Source organism: Kogia breviceps, chromosome 5, assembly GCF_026419965.1.
Source record: "Kogia breviceps isolate mKogBre1 chromosome 5, mKogBre1 haplotype 1, whole genome shotgun sequence".
Taxonomy (NCBI): domain Eukaryota; kingdom Metazoa; phylum Chordata; class Mammalia; order Artiodactyla; family Physeteridae; genus Kogia; species Kogia breviceps.
In genome coordinates, this window is record NC_081314.1 from 80,265,041 (window position 1) to 80,290,804 (window position 25,764).

At 38.9% G+C, this 25,764-nt stretch overlaps 1 protein-coding gene and 1 non-coding gene across 2 annotated transcripts in view; both read right to left on the bottom strand.

Annotated features, from left to right (window-relative positions):
* The window catches only part of UMPS (uridine monophosphate synthetase), a 60,910-nt gene extending 41,136 nt beyond the window's left edge, over positions 1 to 19,774 (bottom strand). The window contains exons 1-2 of the mRNA XM_059064402.2: positions 19,545 to 19,774; positions 1,810 to 1,963 (exon numbers count right to left, since the gene is read on the bottom strand). Of these exons, the coding sequence (XP_058920385.2) occupies positions 1,810 to 1,963; positions 19,545 to 19,757 (367 nt within the window). The 5' untranslated portion in view covers positions 19,758 to 19,774. The remainder of the gene's footprint in view (positions 1 to 1,809; positions 1,964 to 19,544) is intronic.
* TRNAG-UCC (transfer RNA glycine (anticodon UCC)) lies at positions 1,367 to 1,439 on the bottom strand. Its single transcript has one exon. It is a non-coding gene; the product is annotated as a tRNA-Gly (tRNA).
* Positions 19,775 to 25,764: the final 5,990 nt, after the last annotated feature.

Sequence of the window (25,764 nt, forward strand, 5' to 3'; positions counted from 1 at the left end):
ATCATTTAATGTGTTTATGATCAAAATTTCAAAAACAAGTTTTATTAAGGCAAGATAACCCTAGGTCAATGAAAGTTATGAAACAAAGAATAGCCCAATATCATCAATGAAATCATTCCTTTTTCCATTAATAACTTCTTTATTCAAGATCAGCCAAACTGGCCTTCTGAGCACATAAATGCAGGAGGGAAAATATTCAACCACTGAGGTCAATTACCACAGTGTTATGAGCTATGTAATGTGACTAAACACACTTCCCCACTCCAACCCCTACCGCAGACTATTTTCAGATAATCTACAAACTATAAATACTCAGACTGTAGACTACACAGACTCACGGTTTAGAGATTCATTTTTATATTTTCCACTACAAAATTTATCTTATTTTGAAACAGAATAGATATAGTGGGCATTTTGCCTACTTTCTGAACTTTCCACAGGTACTGTCTTTGCCCTTTCCCCAACTCCTTTCCTTCCCTTGCAGAATCGGCAAGTTTAACTGAATCACCTTAGATGAGAACATAAGACTGCAAGTACTTATAGGTATATTTTAAAATTAATGATCTTATTCTAAGAAATATTTTTGAAGATACATAATAAAGAAATAGAAACAGCAGTCTTATGGCAGGGATTCATATAGATAAACATCGTGCCACTAAGTGGCAAAAATATTTGTGTAATTTTTTTTATAATGGAGAATTTCAAACAAAACTAGATAAAATAGTATAACAAACCTCCACAAATACAGCACCTCACCACTTAACAACTCATGGGTAATCTTGTTTCAACTATAACTCCAACACCACCCTCCCCCCATAATTTTTATAAGCAAATCCCAGACATATGATTTCATCATAAAATTTTTAGAACACATCTATAAAAAGGACTCTTTTCAAAAATAAGTAACAAAAACAGTATCACACCAACACAAAACAATACGAAAAAATAATTAATTCTTAAGATCATCAAATATGAAGTTCCAATACTTTTAGATTTATTTTATTTATTTATTTATTTATTTTTGCGTTACATGGGCCTCACTGTTGTGGCCTCTCCCGTTGTGGAGCACAGGCTCCAACCGCACAGGCTCAGCGGCCATGGCTCACGGGCCCAGCCGCTCCGTGGCATGTGGGATCTTTCCGGACTGGGGCACAAACCCGTGTCCCCTGCATCAGCAGGCAGACTCTCAACCACTGTGCCACCAGGGAAGCCCTGACTTCGTTTTAAAGCAGCCCATGTTTAAAACACCTACCTGATAACCTACGGCCATGAACCCATAAAATAATCTCCATTTAGAATTTCATGTGGCATTTACATTGCCTTTTTTTTTTTTTTTGGCCACCCTGGACAGCTTGTGGGATATTATTTCCCCAACCAGGGATCGAACCTGGGCCCCCTGCATTGGAAATGCAGAGTCCTAACCACTGGACTGCCAGGGAATTCCCTTACATTGCTTTAAGAGATTAATTTTATTCATGCAATTTAAATATAAATACACTTGGAAAGTAAGTGTTCTTAGAACATTCTTCTGATGAGGGAAGCGCTGGTAAAAATGTTGGGTTTCATAAATTTGGTGCATTAAAAAAGCACTTTTTTTCATTGCCTAATTAATACAAAGCATTTCACCCCTAGACTCTATAGGAAAGGGAGGTGATTTATAACAACAGTTAACAAATTCCACAGGCCAGAACAACTTAAAGGTCCTATGAAGAATATTCAAGGTGACTATGAACATCAGTGCCTAGAAGAACAACTTCTAAAAGTATCAGGTTACATATCAACTTAAAGATTATACTATTTTTACTTTACCATAATCCTTTGTTTCTTTCCTTCTAATAAGCATTGGAATTTGGTTTGTTGAACAGATAACCGTGGCCAATGGTAATGCTGTATAAGGTACTCCACACACAGTATCAAAATTGATCCCTGCATTTTGGGCAGTTTGGAATAAAATTTCTGCAACCTGTAAAAAAACAACACACAAATCAATTATTATTATTACTATTTTAAGTGGTGTATAAATCATGTAACAACATAAAGACAGTAACAACCCAGCAAGGGAGAGTCTTAAACCTGATCAGAAAAATATAAATGCCTTTTTGTTAAATTATCCTCTCCACAAATCCCAGTTTACAAATACAAATATAAAAACAGAAGAATTAACCTACTTAGCTAGACTCAGGGCTGCTCCAAGGGCAACATGGAATGTGTTAGGAAAGGCTATGATGTTCACCTTGAAGACTAAGGATGACCCCTAGGCTTCACAGTTTTCCTTAGTAAATCATTATGCTTGTCATGTCTAAACCTATCACCTGCTAGTTTTATTTTCCTAACAGAAGTCTTCAATTAAGTAGTTTCACAAGAGAAATTAAGAAAACAACTGCATTAAAAAGAATAAAACAGGGACTTCCCTGGCAGTCCAGTTGTTAAGACACTGTGCTTCCACTGCAGGAGGCACAGGTTCAATCCCTGGTCAGAGAACTAAGATCCCGCATGCCGCACAGCACGGCCAAAAAAAAAAAAAAAAGAATAAAACACTTACAAATAAATTTAACCAAGGAAGTGAAAGACCTGTACACTAAAAACATAAAACATTGATTTAAAAAACAAACAAACTGAAGATGACATAAGTAAATGGGAAAATATTCCATGCTCATGGATCAGAAAAATTAAGCTGTTAAAATGTCCAGGGGCTTCCCTGGTGGCGCAGTGGTTGAGAGTCCGCCTGCCGATGCAGGGGACATGGGTTCGTGCCCCGGTCCGGGAAGATCCCACGTGCCACGGGGCGGCTGGGCCCGTGGGCCATGGCTGCTGAGCCTGCGCGTCTGGAGCCCGTGCTCTGCAGCGGGAGAGGCCACAGCAGTGAGAGGCCCGCGTACCGCAAAAAAAAAAAAAAAAAAAAAAAAAAAAAAAAAAAAAAGCAGCCCCAAATGCCCATACTAAAAGCAATATACAGATTCAGTGGAATTTCTAAAAAATTACAATGGCACTTTTCACAGAAATGGAACAAACAATACTAAAATTTGTATGAAACCACAAAAGACCCTGGATAGTCAAAACAATCTTGAGAAGGAAAACAAAGCTGGAGGTATCATACTCCCTGATTTCAAACTATATTACAAAGTAATAGTAGTCAAAACACTATGGTATTGGCATAAATACAGACACACAGGTCAAAAGAACAGAATAGAGAGCCCAGAAGTAAACCTACACATATATGTTCAATTAATTTACATCAAAGGAGCTAAGAATACACAAAGGGAAAAGGACAGTCTCTTCAACAAAATGGTTTTGGGAACACTAGACTACATCTTACACCATACACAAAAATTAACTCAAAATGGATTAATGACTTGAATGTAAGACCTGAAACCATAAACCTCCTAGAAGAAAACAGGTGGTAAGTTCCTTGACAATGGTCTTAACAATGATTTTTTGCATTTGACACCAAAAGCAAAGAAATAAAACCAAAAATAAACAAGTGGGAAGGTGGTTCAAGATGGTGGAGTAAGAAGATCCTGAACTCACCTCCTCCCATGGACACAACAAATCTACAACTACATTAAGAACAATTCCCTCTGAAAAGAACCTGAGAACTAGCTGAACTGCTACTCCACAACAAAGGATAAAAGGGCACATGGAGATGGGTAGGAGAGTTAGAGACACAGTCTTGCAAAAACTCCATCACTACTTCAGCAACCCACAACCAGGAGGGATCTCACAAATATGGAACTTCTCCCTGACGCTCCACATCAGTCACCCCAACCCTTGGGACCTACACCAGAGAGATGAGCACTCAAAACACCTGGCTTTGAAAACCAACAGGGCTTGGATCCAGGAAAACCATATGGATGTACGGAATAGAGATCTGCTCTTAAATGACTTGTGTGCAGACTCACTCACCCTGGGACCCAGCACAAAAGCTGCAGTCAAAAAAGCCTAGATCATATGTGAAGTAAATTCACTTGCTAATCTTAAAGTGTCTGCCAGAGGGGGTCTGTTGGGGCTCTCTCCAGGTATGGAGCCACTGGCAGGTACCATTTTTACACTCTCTTTCTAACTTGCTACTGCCTGCCCCCTCCCCCTGCACCACAGCCCCAGCCCCACCAGAGGCAGTGGGTGAATACACCACTTCCCCATGCTTCTGTTGCAGCCTGTCCCCCAACCCTCCACTGATCCTGCAGCCACACCAGTGGTGTGGATGCACACCAAAGCCAGCAGGCACATGTAGCCCAAATAGGGGACACCACTTGAGTGTGTGCTCTCGTTGCTAGGGGGAATTGCATTTCTGGGCCCCACAGGTGTGAAACAATCAAAGACACAGTTTGAGAAACAACCAAGAACTAGAGCAAGGTTAAACAGTAAGGTTCATTTCCCAAACAGGGCCACCCCTTCAAGACTGGAAGAGATAACTGCATCACCTAACACAAAGAAACACAGAGTCAAGCAAAATAAGAAAACAGGTATACGTTCCAAACGAAAGCAAAAAATAAAACCCCAAGAAAAAACCTTAATGAAACAGAGATAAGTAATTTACCTGATAAAGAATTCAAAGTAATGATCTTAAAGATGCTCACCAAAATAGGAAAAAGAATGGATGAACACAGAACTTCAACAAAGAGACAGAAAATATAAAAACATATCAAAGACAAGTCAAAGAGCTGAAGAATACAATAACTGATCTGAAAAGTAAACCAGAAGGGTTCAACAGCAGACAAGATGAAGCAGAAGAAAAGATCAGTAATCTGGAAGACAGGATAGTGGAACTCACCCTAACAGAGCAGCAGTAAACAGAACAAAACACCAGCATTTTAAAAAGCAAAAATAGCCCAGGGGACCTAGGGAAAAATATTGAGAATAACATTCACATTATAGATTAGAAGAGTCCCAGAAGAAGAGAGGAATAAAAGGGGCAGAAAACTTATTTGAAGAAATAATGACTGGGGGGCAGAGACAAGATGGCAGAGGAGAAGGACTTGAGCTCACCTCTTCTTACAATAACACCAAAATCACAACTAACTGCTGAACAACCATAAACAAAAAAATGCTGGAACCTACCAAAAAAGATATTGTACACTCAAAGACAAAGAAGAAGCCACAAGGCTTCCCTGGTGGCACAGTGGTTGAGTCTGCCTGCTAATGCAGGGGACACGGGTTCGTGCCCCGGTCCGGGAAGATCCCACATGCCACAGAGCAGCTAGGCCCGTGAGCCATGGCCGCTGAGCCTGTGTGTCCGGAGCCTGCGCTCCGCAACAGGAGAGGCCGCAACAGTGAGAGGCTGGCGTACCGCCAAAAAAAAAAAAAAAAAAAAAAAAAGAAGCCACAATGAGAAGGTAGGAAGGGTGCAATCACAATAAAATTAAAACCCATACCCGCTGGGTAGGTGACCCACAAACTGGAAAATAATTATACCACGTAAGTTCTCCAACATGAGTGAAAGTTCTGAGCCCCACATCAGGCTCCCCAGCCTGGAGGTCTGGCAATGGGAGGAGGAGCCCCTAGAGAATCTGGCTTTGAAGGCAAGCAAAGTTTGATCACAAGAATCCACAGGACTGGGGGAAATAGAAACTCCACTCTTGGAGGGCACACAAAAGGTCTCATGTGACCAGGACCCAGGGAATAAAGCAGTAACCTCATAAGAGGCTGGGCCAGACCTACTTGATGGTACTGGAGGGTCTCCTAAAGAGGTGGGGTGGGGGAGGCAGCTGTGGCTCACTGTGGGGACAAAGACACTGGCAGTGGTAGTTCTGGGGAGTATTCGGCATGAGCCCTCATGGAGGGTGCCATTCTCTCACCAAGACCTGGCCCCACTCAACAGCTGGTAGGCTCCAGAGCTGGCGTGCTTCAGGCCAAACAACCAATAGGGTGGGAACACAGCCACACCCATCAGCAGACAGGCTGCTTAAAGTCTTCCTGAGCAAACAGCTGCCTGCAAAACACACCCCCTGACGTGGCCCTGCCCCCAAGAGGGACAAGTCCCAGCTCCATCCACCAGTGGGCAGGAACCAGTCCCTCCCACCAGGAAGCCTGCACAAGCCTTTTAGACAGCCTCATCAACCAGGGGGCAGACAGCAGAAGTAAGAACTACAACCCTGCAGCCTGCAGAAACTGCAATCAAAGAAAGTTAGGCAAAATGATATGGTAGAGGAGTATGTCCCACATGAAGGAACGAGATAAAACCCCAGAAGAACAACCAAGTGAAATGGAGACAACCTACTTGAAAAAGAATTCAGAGTAATGATAGTAAAGATGATCCAAGATTTCAGAAAAAGAATGGAGGCACAGATGGAGACAACACAAGAAACATTTAACAAAGACCTTGAAGAACTAAAGAACAAACAAAAAGAGATGAACAATACAATAACTGAAATGAAGACTACACTAGAAGGAATCAACAGCAGAATAATGGAGACAGAAGAACAAATAAATGAGCTGGAATACAGAATGATGGAAATCACGGCTGTGGAACAGACTAAAGAAAAAAGAAAAGAAATGAGGACAGTCTAAGAGACCTCTGGGACAACATTAAACACACCAACATTCGCATTACAGGGGTACCAGAAGGAGAAGAGAGAACGGTTCTGAGAAAGTATTTGAAGAGATAATAGGTGAGAACTTCCATAATATGGGAAAGGAAACAGTCACCCAAGTCCACGATGCAGAGAGTCCCAGGCAAGATAAACCCAAAGAGGAACATGATGATACACATGGTAATAAAACTGATAAAAATTAAAAACAAGGAAAAAATATTAAAAGCAATGAGGGAAAAGCAACAAATAACATAACAAGGGAATCCCCACAAGGTTATCAGCTGATTTCTCAGCAGAAATTGCAGACCAGAAGGGAGTGGCACGATATATTTAAAGTGATAAAAGAGAAGAACATATAACCAAGAATACTCTACCCAGCAAGGCTCTCATTCAGGTTCGATGGAGAAATCAAAATTTTTACAGACAAGCAAAACCTAAGAGAATTCAGCACAATCAGACCAGCTTTGCAACGTATGCTAAAGGAACTTCTCTAGGCAGAAAAGAAAAGGCCACAACTAGAAATAAAATTACGAATGGGAAAGCTCACCAGTAAAGGCAAACACACAGTAAAGGTAGGAAATCATATACACACAAATATGACCTCAAAATCAGCAACTGTGAGAGGAGAGTACAAATGCAGGATATTGGAAATGCATTTGAAATTAAGAGACCAGCAACTTAAAACAATCTTGTATATATATAGACTGCTATATCAAAACCTCATGGTAATGGCAAACCAAAAATCTATAATAGATACACATACAAAAAAGAAATAGAACGCCAAACACAACACTAAAGGTAAACTTCAAATCACAAGAGAACAAAAGATGAAGGGAAGAAAAAAGATCTACAAAAAAAAATCCAAAACAATTAACAAAATGGCAATAAGAACATACATATCAACAATTACCTTAAATGTAAATGGATTAAACACTCCAATCAAAAGACACAGTCTGGTTGAATAGATACAAAAACAAGACAAGAATATATGCTGTCTACAAGAGACCCACTTCAAAACTAGGGACACATACAGACTGAAAGTGAGGGGATGGAAAAAGGTATTCCATGCAAACAGAAATCAAAAGAAAGCTGGAGTAGCAATACTCATGTCAGACAAAATAGACTTTAAAATAAAGACTGTAAAGATGTTAAAAATAAATAAATAAAATAAAGTCTTTCACAAGACACAAAGAAGGACAATGCGTAACGATCAAGGGATCAGTTGAAGAAGATAGAAAAATTGTAAATAAATATCCACCCAACATAAGAGCACCTCAATATATAAGGCAAATGCTATCATCCATAAGAGGAGAAATCGACAGCCACACAATAACAGTGAAGGACTTTAACACTTACATCAACGAACGGATCATCCAGACAGAAAATCAATAAGGAAACACAGATCTTAAATGACACATTAGACCAGATGGTCTTAATTGATACTTATAGAACATTCCATCCAAAAGCAGCAGACTACACATTCTTCCCAAGTGCACAGAGAACATTCTCTAGGATTCATTACATGCTGGGCCACAAAACAAGCCTCAGTAAGTTTAAGAAAACTGAAATAATATCAAGCATCTTTTCTGATCACAACGCTATGAGATTAGAAATCAACAAGGAAAAAAAACTGTAAAACACACAATCAAGTGGAGGCTAAACAATATGGTACTAAACAACCAATGGACCATTGAAAAAAATCAAAGAGGAAATCAAAAAATAACTAGAGACAAGTGAAAACGAAAGCATGACAATCCAAAATCTATGGGACACAGCAAAAGAGTTCTAAGAGGGAAATTTATAGTAATACAATCTTACCTCAGGAAACAAAAAACATCTCAAATAAACGACCTAACTTTACACCTAAAGCAACTACAGAAAGATGAACAAACAAAACCCAAAATTAGTAGAAGTAAAGAAATCACAAAGATCAGAGCAGAAATAAATGAAAAAGAGATGAAGAAAACAATAGAAAAGATGAATGAAATTAAAATCCCATTCTTTGAAAAGATAAACAATACGGATAAACCTTTAGAAAGACTCATCAAGAAAAAGGGAGAGGGCTCAAGTCAATAAACTTAGAAATGAAAAAGAAGAAATTACAACAGATACCACAGAAATACAAATGACCACAGGCGACTACTACAAGCAACTATATGCCAATAAAATGGACAACCTAGATGAAATGGACAAATTCTTAAAAAGGTACACTCTCTGAAGACTGAAGCAGGAAGAAATAGAAAATATGAACAGACAAATCACAAGTACTGAAATTGAAACTGTGATTAAAAAACTCCCAGCAGGAACTGCCCTGGTGGCAGAGTGGTTAAGAATCCACCTGCCAATGCAAGGGACACAGGTTCAATCACTAGTGCAGGAAGATCCCACATGCTGCAGAGCAACTAAACCTGTGCACCACAACTACTGAGCCTGCACTCTAGACCCGGGAGCTACAACTACTGAGCCCGCATCCCACAGCTACTGAAGCCCACATGCCTAGAGCCCGTGCTCTGCAACAAAAAAAGCCACTGCAATGCGAAGCCCATACACCACAACAAAGAGTAGCCCCCTCTTGCTGCAACTACAGAAAGCCCGCACACAGTGACGAAGACCCAATGCAGCCAAAAATAAATAAATATTTTTAAATAAATAAACAGAAAAACCTCCCAACGAACAAAAGTCCATGACGACATGGCTTCACAGTAGAATTCTATCAAATTTAAAGAAGACTTAACACCTATCCTGAAACTCTTCCAAAAAACTGCAGAGGAAGGAACACTCCCAAGTGCATTCTATGAGGCCATGATCACCCTGATACCAAAATCAGACAAAGATACCACAAAAAAAGAAAATTACAGGCCAATATCACTGAAGGACATATACGCAAAACTCATCAACAAAATACTAACAAACTAAATCCAACAATACATTAAAAGGATCATATGCCATGATCAAGTGGGATTTATCCCAGGGATGCAAAGATTTTTCAGTATCCATAAGTCGATCAGCATGATATACCACATCAACAAATTGAAGAATAAAAATCACATGATCATCTCAATAGATGCAGAAAAAGCTTTTTAACAAAACTGAACAACCATTTATGATAAAAACTCTCCAAAAAGTGGGCATAAAGGGAACATACCTCAACATAATAAAGGCCATATATGACAAACCCACAGCAAAAGTCATACTCAATGGTGAAAAGGTGAAAGCATCTCTCTAAGATCAGGAATGAGACAAGGATGTCCACTCTTGCCACTTTCATTCAACAGTTTTAGAAGTCCTAACAATGGCAATCAAAGAAGAAAAAGAAATAAAAGGAATCCAAATTGGAAAAAAAGAAATAAAATACTCACTGTTTGCAGATGGCATGATACTATACAGAGAAAATCCTTAAGATGCTACCAGAAAACTATTAGAGCTCATCAATAAATTTGGTAAAGTCGCAGGATACAAAATTAATACACAGAAGTCTCTTGCATCTCTATACACTAACAACAGAAGATCAGAAAGAGAAATTAAGGAAACGATCCCATTTGCCAGCACATCAAAAAGAATAAAATACCCACAAATAAACCTACCTGAGGAGACAAAAGACCTCAACTCTGAAAACTATAAGACACTGATGAAAGAAATCAGAGATGACACAAACAGATGGAAAGATATACCATGTTCTTGGATTGGAAGACTCAATATTGTCAAAACAATATACAGATTCAATGCAATCTACAGATTCAATGCAACCCCTATCAAACTACCAATGGCATTTTTCACAGACCTAGAACAGAAAAAATTTTAATTTGTATGGAGACACAAAAGACCCCAAATACCCAAAGGGATCTTGAGAAAGAAAAACAGAGATGGAGGAATCAGGCTCCCTGACTTCAGATTATACTACAAAGCTACAGTCATCAAACCACTATGGTACTGACACAAAAACAGAAATATAAATCAGTGGAACAGGATAGAGAAAGCCCAGAAATAAACCCATACATCTACGGTCAAATTAATCTATGACAAAGGAGGCAAGACTATGCAATGGAGAAAACACAGTGGTGCTGGGAAAATTAGACAGCTATGTAAAAGAATAATAGAACATTCTTTAACACCATATACAAAAATAAAATCAAAATGGATTAAACACCTAAATGTAAGACCAGATACTATAAAACTCTTAGAGGAATACATAGGCAGGGCACTCCTTGAAATAAATTACAGCAAGATCTTTTTCAATCCGTTTCCTAGAGTAATGGAAATAAAATAAAAAATAAACAAATGGGACCTAATTAAACAAAAACTTTTGCACAGCAAAGGAAACCATAAACAAAAGACAACCCACAGAATGGGAGAAAATATTTGCAAATGATGTGACTGACAGTGAATTAATCTCCAAAATGTACAAACAGCTCATGCGGCTCAATATCAAAAAAACAAACAACCCAATCAAAAAATGGGCAGAAGACCTAAACAGACATTTCTCCAAAGAAGACAGACATACAGATGGCCAAGAGTCACATGAAAAGATGCTCAACATCACTAATTATTAGAGAAATGCAAATCAAAACTACAATGAGGTACCACCCACACCAGTCAGAATGGCCATCATCAAAAAGTTTACAAACAATAAATGCTGGACAGGGCTTGCAGAAAAGGGAACCCTCCTACACTGTTGGTGGGAACACAAACTGGTACTGCCACTATGGAGAACAGTATGGGCGTTCCTTAAAAAACTAAAAATAGAGCTACTATATGATCCAACAATACCACTCCTGGGCAGATATCTGGAAAAAACCATGGTTCAAAAGGATAAATGCACCCCAATGTTCATTGTCGTGCCATTCACAATATCCAAGACATGGAAGCAACCTAAATGCCCATCAACACATGACTGGATAAAGATGTGGTATGTAAATACAATGGAATATTAGTCAGCCATTAAAAAGAATGAAATAGGGCTTCCCTAGTAGCACAGTGGTTGAGAGTCCACCTGCCGATGCAGGGGACACGGGTTCATGCCCCGGTCCAGGAGGATCCCACATGCTGTGGAGCGGCTGAGCCTGCGAGCTATAGCCACTGAGCCTGCGTGTCTGGAGCCTGTGCTCCGCGACAGAAGAAGGCACAGCAGTGAGAGGCCCGGGTACCGCAAAAAAAAAAAAAAGAATGAAATAATGCCATTTGCAGCATCATGGATGGACCTGGAGATTATCACACTACATGAAGTAAGTTAGAGAAAGACAAATATCATATGATATCCCTGATATGTGGAATCTAAAAAGAAATGACACAAATGAACTTATTTACAAAAGAGAAATAAGACTCCTAGACTTTAAAAACAAACTTATGGTTACCAAAGAGAAAGGTGGTGGGGGCAGGGAGGGATAATTGGGAGTTTGGAATTGACATATACACACTACTATATTTAAAATAGATAACCAACAAGGTCCTATTGTATAGCACAGGGAACTATGCTCAATATTCTGTAATAACCTAAATAGGAAAAGAATTTGAAAAAGAATAGATACATGTATATGTAAACTGAATCACTATGCTGCACACCTGAAACTAACACAACATTGTTAATCAACTATACTAATATTAAAAAAAAAACACAATTAAAAAAAAAAGGAAAGAATGACTGAAAATTTCCTGAAGATTCAGGAAGTCCAGAGTGTTCCAACGAAGATGAACCCAAAGAAACCTGAACCAAGACACATAATTAAAATGTCAGAAGTTGAGGACAAGGAGAGAATCTTAAAAGTGGCAAGAGAAAAACAACTTGTTATATATACAAGAGAATCCCCCCCATAAGACTATCAGCAGACTTCTCAGCAAAAACTTTGCAGGCCAGAAGGAAGTGGCATGATATATTCAAACTGCTCAAAGGAAAACACTTCCAACCAAGAACACTCTAGATCAGATGAACCTAATAAATATATAGAGAACATTCCATCCAAAAGCAGAATACACATTCTTCTCAAGTGTATATGGAACATTCTCCAAGATACAGACCACAAAACAAGTCTCAAGAAATTTAAGATTGAAATAATATCAAGTATCTTTCTGACCACAATGGCATGAAACTGGAAACACAGAAAGAAAACAAGAAAAATCTCAAATATGTGAAGATTAAACAATATGCTATTGAACAACCCGTGGGTCAATGAAGAAATCAAAGGAGAAATTTCATAAAAAAACCCTTAAGACAAATGAAAATCAAAAGAAAACATACCAAAATATATCAGATGCCACAAAAGCAGTTATAAAAGGGAAGCTTATAATGATTCAGGCCTACTTCAAGAAATAAGAAAAATTTCAAATAAACGACCTAACTTTATACCCAAACAAAGCAGAAAAAGTACAAATGAAGCCCGAAGTTAATAGAAAGAAGGAAATAATAAAGATCAGAGTGGAAATAAATGAAATAGAGACTATTAAAAAGACAATTAAAAAATAATGAAACTAAGAGCTGGGTCTTTGAAAAGATAAAATTGATAAACCTTTAGCTAGAGTCACCAAGAAAAAAAGAGAGCACTCAAATAAATAAAATCAGAAATGAAAGAGAACATACACCAGATACCAAAGAAATACAAAGGCTCATAAGAAGTTACTATGAACAACTATACATCAACAAATTAAATAACCTGGAAGAAATAGGTAAGTTCCCAGAAACATACACTCTTCTAAGACTGAATCATGAATAGAAAATATGAATAAACCAATTACTAGTAAGGAGAATGAATCAGTAATAAACAAACAAACAATAACAACAAGAAAAAACAACTCACAACAACAAAAGTCCAGGACCAGATGGCTTCATTGTTGAATTTTACCAAACATTCAAAAAAGATTTAATACCTACCCTCCTCAAACTCATCCAAAAAATTAAAGAGGAGGGAATGTTCCCAAACTCATTTTACAAGGCCAGCATTACACTGTTACCAAAACCAGATAAGGACACAACAAAAAAAGTACAGGCCAATATTGCTGATGAATTTTGAGGCAAAAATCTTCAACAAACTATTAGCAAACCAAATTCAACAATACATTACAAGGACAATAAGCTATGATCAAGTGGGATTTATCCCAGGCAATACAAAGATGGTTCAACATCCACAAATCAATGTGATACACCACATTAAGAAAACGAAGGATAAAAATAATATGATCATCTCAATAGGTATAAAAAAAGCATTTGACAAAATTCAACAACCATTTATGATAAAGACTGAACAAAGGGTAGAGATGGAACGTACCTCAAGATAATAAAGGCCATATATGACAGGCCCACAGCTAATCATCATACTGAATGGCAAAAAGCTGAAAGCTATTTCCTTCAGATCAGAAACATGACAAAGATGCCCATTCTTGCCATTTTTACTCAACATACTACTGGAAGTCCTAGCCAGAGCAATTACGCAGGAAAAAGAAATAAAAGGCATCCATACTGGAAAGGAAGAAGTAACTAAGTGGGCAACAACATGATTTTACATTTAGAAAACCATAGGGCTTCCCTGGTGGCACAGTGGTTGAGAGTCCACCTGCCAATGCAGGGGACACGGGTTCATGACCCGGTCTGGGAAGATCCCACATGCTGCGGAGTGGCTGGGCCCGTGAGTCATGGCCACTGAGCCTGCACATCCGGAGCCTGTGCTCCACAATGGGAGAGGCCACAACAGTGAGAGGCCCGTGTACTGCAAAAAAAAAAAAGAAAAAAAAAAAAAAGAAAACCATAAAGAGTTCACCAAAAATTGTTAGAAGTAATAAACAAATTCAGTAAAGTTGCAAGGTACAAAATCAATATACAAAAATCTGTTGTGCTTTTATACACTAACAACAAACCATCAGAAAGAGAAATTAAGAAAACAATGCCATACACAATTGCCTCAAAAAGAACAAAATACCAAAGAATAAATTTAACCAAGGAGGTCAAAGACCTGTACACTAAAAACTATAAGACACTGATAAACAAAATTAAGATGACACAAATAAATGAAGATATTCCATGATCATATATTGGAAGAATTAATACTGTAAAAATGTCCATACTATCCAAAGCAACCTGCAGATTCAATGCAATCCCTATCAAAATTCTAAAGACACTTTTCACAGAAATAGAACAACCAACCCTAAAATTTCTTTGGTACCACAAAAGATCCCAAATAGCCAAAGCAATCTTGAGAAAGAAAAATAAAGCTGGAGTCATCACACACTCTGACTTCAAACTATAAACAGAATGGTACTGGCATAAAAACAAACAAATATATCAGTGGAACAGAATAGAGAATAAACCCTAAAAATAAAACCAAGCACATATGTTCAATTAATTTATGACAAAGGAGCCAAGAATATACAATGGGAAAGGATGGTCTCTTCAATAAAATAGTGTTCGTAAAACTGGACAGCCACATGCAAAAGAATGAAACTGGACCACTATATTACACCATACACAAAAATTAACTCAAAATTGATTAGACTTGAATATAAGACCTGAAACCATAAAACTCCTAGAATAAAACATAGGTAGTAAGCTCCTTGACATCACTCTTTGTGATAATTCTTTGGATCTAACTTCAAAGGCAATGGCAACAAAAGCAAAAATAAACAAATGAGACCACATCAAACTAAAGAGGTTCCATATAGCAAAGGAAGCCATTAGTAACAAAAAAAGGTAACCTTCTGAATTGCAGAAGATATTTGTAAATTGTATGTCCAAAAAGGGGTTAGTATCCAAAATATGTAAAGAACCCACACAGCTCAATAACAAAAAAGATCTGATTAAAAAATGGGCAGAAGATCTGAATAGACATTTTTCCAAAGAAGACATATCGATACACATGGCCAACAGGCATATGAAAAGATGCTCAATATCACTAATCATCAGGAAAATGCACATCAAAACCACAATGTGATATCACTTCACACCTTTCAGAATGGCTATTATCAAAAGAGCAAGAAATAATAAGTATAAGGACTTCCCTGGTGGTCCAGTGGTGAAGAATCCGCCTTCCAATGCAGGGGATGCAGATTCGATGCCTGGTTGGGGAACTAAGATCCCACATGCCACGGGGCAACTAAGCCCATGTGCCACAACTACTGAGCCCGTGTGCTGCAAACGACAGAGCCCATGTGCTCTGGAACCCGTGAGCAACAACTAGGGAGAAAACCTGCACGCCACAACTAGAGAGAAGCCCACACGCTGCAAAGAAAGATCCCACATGCCACAACTAAGACCTGATGCAGCCAAGAATAAAAATAATTAATTTATTTATTTTTTTTAAAAGAAATAATAAGTGTTGGTGTGGATGTGAAGAAAATGGAACCCTTGTGCACTGGAGAAAATGTTAATTGGTGCAGCCACTGTGGAAAATAGTATGGAGGTTCCTTGAAAAATTAAAAACAGAACTCCCACGTGATCCAGCAATTCCACATCTGGATATTTATCTGAAAAAAATGAAAACACTATCTTGAAAAGATATCTGCACCCCCATGTTCATTACAGCATTATTTACAATAGCCAAGTTATGTAAACAACCTAAATTGCAAAACAACCATGAATGAACAAGTGGATAAAGAAAATGTGGTACACACACACACTGGAATATTATTCAGCCATGATAATTGTAAAACACTGACATTTGCTCAACGTAGATAGACTTTAACGGCATTATGTTAAGAGAAATAAGTGACACAGAGAAAGACAAATCCTCCATGATCTCGTGTATACGTGGAATCTTACAAAAACAAACAAACAAAATGACAAGTCGTAGATACAGAGAACAGACTGGTGGTTGCTAGAGGCAGAGTAGTGGGTAGGCAAAATGGGTGAAGGGATTCAAAAGGTACAAACTTACAATTATAAAATAAGTAAGTCATGGGGATGTAATACACAGCATGGTGACTATAGTTAATAATACTGTATTGCATATTTGAAGGTTACTGAGAGATCTTAAAAGTTCTCAGCACAAGAAAAAGAAATTTGTAGCTATGAACAAAGACTTGCTAACTAGACTTGCTGTGGCAATCATTACACAATATATATAAATAGAGTCACTACGTTGTACAACTGAAACTAATATAATTTTATATGTCCATTATATCTCAATAAAAACATCAACGGAAGAATATACACCAAAGTGTTTTCTTACAGTTTTCACAGGACTTCACCGGTGGTGCAGTGGTTAAGAATCCGCCTGCCAATGCAGGGGACATGGGTTCGAGCCCTGGTCCAGAAAGATCCCAAGTGCGTGGAGCAACTAAGCCCACGCGCCACAATTACTGATGCTGCACTCTATAGAGCCCATGAACCACAACTACTGAGCCCACGTGCCACAACTACTGAAGCCTGTGCCTAGAGCCTGTGCTCTGCAACAGAGAAGCCAGCACCACGAGAAGCCCACGCACCGCAACAAAGAGTAGCCCCCGCTCGCCGCAACTAGAGAAAGCCTGTGTACAGCAATGAAGACCTAACACGAAGACCCAATGCAGCCAAAGATAAACTAATTAATTTTTAAAAAAAGAAATGTGACTTAAAAAAAATATAAAGGTCTCATAAATACAGAGCCTACTGTGTGAAGCACTAGTTGATAATATCCTTTTCTACATAAATCATCACATTTTAATGCCAGAATGCATACTCCCACCCAACACCATCTTATTTTAAGAAGAAAAGCAGAGTTACTTAGTGAACTAGATCAGAGGTGTTCAAAATTTTTTGCTCCTGTATTTCTAAAGATTTGAAAAATTTATGAATATTTTTAAGCTGCAAAAAATGTAACTTCTAGGGCTTCCCTGGTGGCGCAGTGGTTGCAAGTCCGCCTGCCAATGCAGGGGACACGGGTTCGTGCCCCGGTCTGGGACGATCCCACATGCCGCAGAGCAGCTAGGCCCGTGAGCCATGGCCGCTGAGCCTGTGCGTCCAGAGCCTGTGCTCCGCAACGGGAGAGGCCCCAACAGTGAGAGGCCCGCGTACCGCGCAAAAAAGAAAAAAAAAAAAAAAAAAAAAAGTAACTTCTAGAGTACTGAAAAAATTAACATATTATCCTAGAACTGTTACATCACTCCTTTAAGTGAACACAATGGGATCCAAATGCTATACTGATTTGATACTCAACATCTGCTTTAAAAAAAAATGAAAATGCTGAATAATGAACTTGGAAATTTTTACATTTTTTTAAACTCATATTTTCATTCCACTGTCTCCACAAAATGTTATTCTAATGCAATATATATCCGTGCTTGAAAAACTTTTACTGATCATTCTATGATACTTCTCCACAACAAAAATGTATGTAAACTGAAATTTTAAATTGTAAATTTAAAAAATTTCCTGTGACCATAAGTCTCTAAGTCTTAAAAATTCTGTTATCATTACAATGGTTATAAGCACAAAATTAATTAAAACATAATCTGCAAATTCTGATAGAAGCATAAAAACAGATTATTTTGGAAATGCATTTCTTAGTGAGATGAATGGTACCTGATCCTGGCAATTAATTTATGTATCTATTGTAGTTGACTATTACTTACTACTAGGAAGTCAGAGTTCAGTGTAAGTTCTTTTGCTTTCTGGGGGTGCAAATAATAAGAAACCCTATTTGCATAAATAAGTAGACATGAAAGGAGTTCTGTTATACCTAGCTCTCTCAATATTTGGCACTCCTGAGTTAACTACCAAAAATCAGACACATACACACACACTCCAATATCTAGTATCAAAAAATAATTTTTAGTCATCTGTTAACTGATGACTTCTTCAAAAATAAACCAACTTTTCAAAAGAAGATCCCTAGTCATTCACTTTTTCAGCACTGATGAGATGCACCATAGCAAGATTCTGGATGGTGAGAATACTCTAACCCACATCAACTAGTGCTTCAGTCCTTTTCATAATAACATCAGAGTGGGGTTCACAAAGGGCGAACATAAACCCTTAGTGGTGGAGAAAACTTACATAAGTCTAGATAGAACTTCTGTGATAACTGAAAGGTTCTATATCTGCACTGTCCAATAAGGTAGCCACTAGTCGCATGTGACTATAAATTGAAAAATTCATAATGCTCAATATTCACATGCGGCTAGTAGAAACTCTATTAGACAGCACATTTAGACCCTTCTACTTACACTGTGGTCTGCAGCTTTTGCTGGCAGCTTGTGAGAAATGCATAACCTCCCACCCTGCCTCAGGTCTACTCAATCAGAGTATGCATTTTAACAAAATTCCAGGTGATTCATATCTACTCAGAGTTTAAGAAGCCTTGTGCTAGAAAACTCTAATTTGTACGAAGTTTTTCCCTTTTATTCACCAAAAAACTGCCTCCATGAAATGTCCACTCTCTGGCCTTAATTCTTGCTCCTGGCCACACAGTGCAAAATCGAATCCCCCTCTCCTAGCAAGAGCCCTTCCAAGCATTTAAGCGGCTACCAAATTCTCCCCCAACACACCTTCTCCTCTCCTCCCCCCGCCGTCCCATTTTCACGAGGTTAAATACGTGGAACTCCTTCAAGTACTTCTGTGCAAGACAAGGCCCCAAACTGGGTTTCCCCGACTCTCTTGCAGAGCACGTGTCAATGCAAGCGAGTCACAGTGCAGGCTGCCCTCTAGGTCCTCAAAAGCCTAACAGGGCTTCCCTGGTGGCGCAGTGGTTGAGAGTCCGCCTGCCGATGCAGGGGACAAGGGTTCGTGCCCCGGTCCGTCCGCGAAGATCCCATATGCCGCGGAGCGGCTGGGCCCGTGAACCATGGCCGCTGAGCCTGCGCGTCCGGAGCCTGTGCTCCGCAACGGGAGAGGCCTCAATAGTGAGAGGCCCGCGTACCGAAAAAAAAAAAAAAAAAAAAAAAAGCCTAACAGTTCCTGGTCTCTGGGTTTCGCAAACAGACTCCACCAGGCCGATAGTAGGGTCGACCCGCCTGCTTGGCTCTTTTGCTCTCACCCACAGCCCAACTCCTGTCATTCCTCCCCTCCTCCTGGTCCCCATTCCCGCCACCCAACCCTCTTCTTTCCTGGGCAGGTACCTGACTCAGAATACGGGGTCGAGACACGATGCCCCGTAGATCGATGTACACGGGGGACGAGAGCCCGCTCTTCAGCACGAAGTTCCCAAACTTGAAAGCCTGCACGTCGTACAGACTCGATACCAATGACTCCAAAGCTGCATCATCGGCCGCCATCGTCCCCCTCTCCCTCCGAACTCCAAACCGCCGCTTACCCGCGGCGCCCGATGACATCACCTGAGAAATCCCGCCTTTTCCGGGCCTTTTTCCGGCGGTTGGGCGAGCTCGCTCCGCTCGGCTCCGGGTGCCAGGTAGCGAAGGCCCAGGATTTCAGGTCCGGTTCCGGGCAGTGGTAGCGAACTTTACCCCGACGCTGCCTGTGGGTGAGATCGCTGGACTTTGAAGCCCCAATAGTTAGATTGGCTCCAGGATCATAAAATCAAGACTCTAAAGAGAATTTGTATGAATCCTGCCTACTTTTTATAGCGCAGTGTCCTCTTAATTCTACTTCTTGGGCGAGCATATCTTTATTTGCCCGTTATTAAACGCCACTGTCCCCTCCCCTCCCCTTTCTCCAAATAGAGTGTAAGTTCTGGAAGACGGGGACCTTTGCTCAATTCATTTATTAACTTCATGGCATTTGGCAAATGTCAGTGTCATAGCAATTTGCACATGGGATTATAAAGCTCTTAGCAGGTAATTGTTGATTACCTCTTCTGTCGGCCCTCTGGTCTGGAGGAGGACGTGGGTTTAGTCCCATTAGGATAGCACAAGTGCTTGGCACATAATACGTGTATAGCAGATGAAGACGAGAGGGAGGAGAGCGGAAGAAGATGAATTGATACCTTGGTATCAAGGTTATCCAGGAGGATAATCATGCCAGCTAATCTGAAAATCTAAGCATGTTTTGTATTCACAAATAAATTCCTTAAAGTAGAGGAAATTCCCATTGTGGGTAGAAGGCAATACTTTAAGGATAATTACCTTTAAAACCATAAGACTCACGATTGTTACTCATCAAATTGATTCTCAAGTCATTTCTATGTTTCTATGTTCTTTTATGTTTGTCTGTTTTCTCTGAAGGCAAGATGACCAGCCAGTGTGAAGGAGCCCATGCTTTTGACAGTTCTCATTTCAAATAAATGCAGTAAAATCTTGATGAAATAGAAACCCACTGTTAAAACATTTTTCTTCTTATGTGCAAAATAATCTAATCAAAATATTTCAATCCCAAATACTTGTCAGCCTTAAGAATAAAATGGCCTGTTAGTTTACCAACAAAATGAGTTTTACTTGGGAATGGCATAGGAATTGCGTTTGAGGCATGGAAACTGGCAAAACATAGGCAAGTCTGGAGAACAAAGGCGAGGAATGTTACTTTACAGAGAAACAGGAGAAGTTGGAAGGGGCTGCTTTGAAGGAAACTCCATTGGAGGAAATCAAGAGTTCAGGGTCGTGACAGTTTCTTATTGGCTGCATTGTTGGTGTGCAAGGAGAACATCTTCCACCCTCATGCTAGGGAAGTTAAGTAAGCATCTTCCTGCCCAGGGATGTAAAATAAGCTGCATAGGGTGGTAAGTGCTGGTGTGTGCATGAAAGCTCCTCCTTCAGGGCTTCCTCACTCCACTTTAAATGAGATTTTCCTTTATTAGTTTTCACACGCTCTAGCTAACTGACGGTGTACTATGAATCACTTTCATTTGCACTTGGGTGGCGCACACAGACTCTTTCAAAGCCTGATCATGTCTGCAGAGTCTAATCCAGATTCCTGGAGTCCACAGTATGTTGCATAAACTTGTGAGATCCATCCCAAATGGCCTGCCAATTTTCTAACAAAGTTGCCAAATAAAACATCAGAATGAAGTTAACAACACACAGGGAGGCTTATTTGGCACTTTTGGATAGAGAAATGCCTTTGAATACTTCTCCAGGCAACAAAATTGTTGCTTTCTTTCCAAATGCTGGGCAAAATATGTTATGTAATAATAATGCAATATTTTCACCTTGTCAAAGGCTTTCACATATTTGGAGGAAGAGCAAAAATAAATTACTCTTTTCTTTCTACCAGAGTTTTAATTAGAAAACAAAAGACCACCAGAAATAATATCTTTAGTATAGTGTATTTATAGGAATGCATAACTTGAGATGTACATTTTGAAGTTTCATCCATAACTTATAACATTTACTGTAGTAATAATAACAAGACAGCAGGTCATCACTTTACAACATCACACATGAGTGATTTTGACTTACAAATAAAATATTTACAACCTACCTTTACAAAACGACATTGTGTGCATACAAAATGAACAACTGCAGAAAAATTTAAAAATAATGAGACAACCAAAAACCCAGAAGATACACTTAAGGCAGACCAGCAAGACACCGAAATAATTAAGGCTGTGGAATTCTTCTGCACCTTGAAAATATAGAGCTATTTATCAATACTGTGGAGTGATTTTAAATCAATTGTTACAAGCCTGATGGAAGTACGTACTTATATGTATATGCATAATGGTCCCTATGGGGAAACCTGTCCACTTATGGATAAGGCCCTTTATCTGAATGGCCAGAGAAGCCCACCCCAAACTCTCAAAAGACTTGGTGGGGAGGGGTCACTCAAAACCAAGAGGTGCCAGTGAAGTTTGCAAACCAACTGTTAAATATTCAAATATAAAGATCCTCTGACTCTAGGTAAAAGGAATAACCTATATGATGGTCCCACTATGTTTCAAGCTTTGTTCATTTGGCTTTGTAGACTTCAAAAGACAGCAAATAATTCCCCAGTGAGTAGAATCTAACTCTACCTATCAGCCCTAATGGTTTTGAATGGCCCTAGATGGTTTTCTACTAGAAAAATTGACACACCTGGGCTGTCTTCAACTGGATAGATTTCTGCATATGAGCAATAACATATACATATATATTATACACTATATACATGTACAGATGTACATATATCCATATTTTCCAACAGTTTGCACTTTGATCACTACTGTTCTCTGACTAGGATCTCATTCTGAAGAACAGGTTTAGTTTTTTCACAGTCTTCACATTTGTCCTAACTACTAGTTTTACTCACCTTCCCCACAGAGTAGGCCAAAGTTTGGCAGAAACAGAAGTAAAAGCACCAGGGTCAAAAAAATCAAACACAGAGATGACAGATATGGCTTAAGTTAGTAAGAGAAGATGTATGTTTTGTTAACTTCAAAATCATAACCACAGTCTTTGAGATCACAGTAACAGTCCCCATAACACTCCAGGATGTGGCTTCATTTCTTGATGGAAATCAGGCATTGATGGAACTATTATACTAGCTATTCCTGGGCTAGCAAATTTGCTTGCTTAAATGAAGCCTCAGGATTGGGACTCTGAGAATTGTTATTTGCACTCTTTTCTACCACCCTCCATTCTCCATTTTCTCACCCATCCTCACTATCTGAAATAACATTTATCCGAATAAACAGTTAATCTTGATCATTTGAATAAAAACTAAATCTGACCACATTTTAGAATCTCCCAGTAAATAGACTGACAGGAAACACAATAGCCCATGAGTATTAATTTCAGTCTTTCCATAAATGTCCCTTAAAGATGAAAATTTGTCCTAGAGAAATTGTTTTTTCCTCTCCTCTAACTTCTACATGTACTGCAAATGAGGAAGAAATGTCTTTCATAGAAAATATGGCCTGTGATATTTCTGTGTTCTACTATTTTTGTACAGATTTCTCACATGCATAATATTCTCTATTAAAGACGTCTAATGCTATGGACAAATTTCAGCCGTTTTTAATCCTCTAGAATTAATGAAACAACTAAGAGGCTTATAGTTTTTAGAAAATGGATATTAATGTGGTAGCTCCCCTTTTCTTAGTGGAGAATTGGTAAACCTTATCTTTCCTAACTCCGACATGGGTTTAATCATTCATTTCCAAATGATCCCTAGATTTTAAATAGTTAAGAAAAACTGTAATGTAAATAAATACACTGAAAGCACACATACTATGTTTGCCTAACTCAGACTCCACAGAGATGCTACACAGGAGAGAAATAAATAAGGCCCACATTCCTCAAAACTGAACAAGGCAGTAGTGAGTTTGCACTTTTGCCCTATTACAGAGACCCCTTATGTTTGAAATATTTCCTCTTCTATCAAATTCATGGGACAAAGTTTTAGTTAATACACAGAAATAACCACCATCTAGTTTATAACATATTTGCTCCTTCATATTCTCACAAATCTAAATTTCCATGCTCTTCCACAGGGCAAGAAAAAAGTAATGACTAACTCACAGGCACTAAATCATGGAGACTATGGAAAAGCAAATATGCTACTCCTGAAACACCTAATTATCTTGAAAAAAATCCAAGATTTTCCCTCCCAAAACTAACAGTCCAATTCATTTCTACACCTGTAAGTTTTATTTGCCTCATTATAGATACCTGTGAGAATCTGAAGAAATGAGTTGTGATATCAGAAAATATTTTATTTTCACTTCTGCCCTCCCAGTGAGGAAAGTGGCTGTTTGGGCTCTTCTCTGTCAATTTTTCTAGAGCATAAAGCTTGAGAAGAGCATCGCGGTTGCTTTGGAGGGCATCTCACTCTTTGCTTCTGCCATAAGACATACTGGAGAAAACAGTTTATTAACACTTCATCAACTCTCCTAACCTTTTTCTGTACGCAAGCTTTTAAATGATTGAAATTACAGGCTAAGACCAAATAACATTCAGACAAAGAGCACCTAGTACTTCCAATTAAAATTAATTTATAGCATTTAATCTCATGAGTTTTCAAATGGTATCTAAAGACATGAATATTGAAATCCTGGAATGTCCAAAGTTACTATCGATAAAATTCTTAGCACTGGCAGTGTGTAGCACTTTAAAAAAATCAAAGTATTTTCTAGACATCCCAACTAAGGTATTTTCCCAACATTCCTATGAGATTAATTCCTCCCTCCATCCCCCCAACTCCCATTTTAACAATGGGGACATTTGGGGCAGAAAAAACAAAGACTTTCTGTAAGAAAGGACGAATCAGGAATAGCTGAGGTTGAAACTCAAGAATTCCTGGGCTCACCCTATGTTCAGATGGTTTCATTTAAAAGATATTTTAAAATAAAGAAAAAATGCTGCAGTATCAGTCAATCTAAATACAATGAACTTCTTTATCTCCCAACCTCCCCTCTGAAAGGCACTACTATTTATAAAGACTTGTGAACCACAAAGCGGTGCAGCCAGCTTTTCCTCTGCTTCCTCTACTCCCCCAAGAGTGTTTATGGCTGTCAGAGACCTGAAGGACACCTCCAACGTTATGATTTTTTTCTTAAAAATTTTCCCACATTCAGTTGTAAGTGGATATAAATCTATTTAATTTGAAACAAATGTAAAAGATGAAGTAAATTATTATACCTTAGAAAAATTATTGTGGGTTGTCCCTGATCTTTTCTTTCTTTCTGCATCCCACCCTTACAAAACAAAAATCCCCAAAACCCTATGCAATGAATATAAGCCAAGCAAGAAACTTGTGACCTTAACCAACATTTATTTTTCCCATTTCAACTGGAAGTTCACTCTTACTAATTCCTAGTTAAGTTTTGATTGCAAGAACTACCATAGTTATAGTAGAAGGGGACTAGTTCCTTGTCTCTCCCCTCTTCTCTACCACAAATACTGTATGTGTACATATATCCTATTAATAAATATCTCTGCCAAAATAGGTACAAGAAAGTGGTTCCTAATCCCTCATCCCTCACCACAGTTGCCCACAGAGCAACCTAAAGTGTATTTCCCAACCCCATCTTCTGGGATTCCTTGTTATTTCCAAACTGCTATGGAGATTCCTGAACCAGGAATGCTATTGTCTTATCCCTGTTGTGAAGAACCAGGAGCTTTGCAGATAGGATGCCTCCCTGTTAGTTTTATTCAGTTATCAAACTATGTAAAATATACACCCTTTCTTTTGGGGCCTCTATTAAATCCATTCTACTCTAATGATTGTACTTTGGGTCCAGTTAACAAAGTCATACTACTTTCCATTTCTCTGTCCCTCCTCTCCTGTCTCTTCACTTCTCCAACATGTGTACTTGGGGGAGATTCCAAACAACCTCCCATCTGGACCACCCCAACTCTGATGTAAAACCTGTTACAAAAGCTTTGGCTCTGCCTAATACTCTGTCAACTGCCCTCCCGACAACACGACTTCATTAACGCTCTCCTGTGCAGTCTGGACACCATTGTC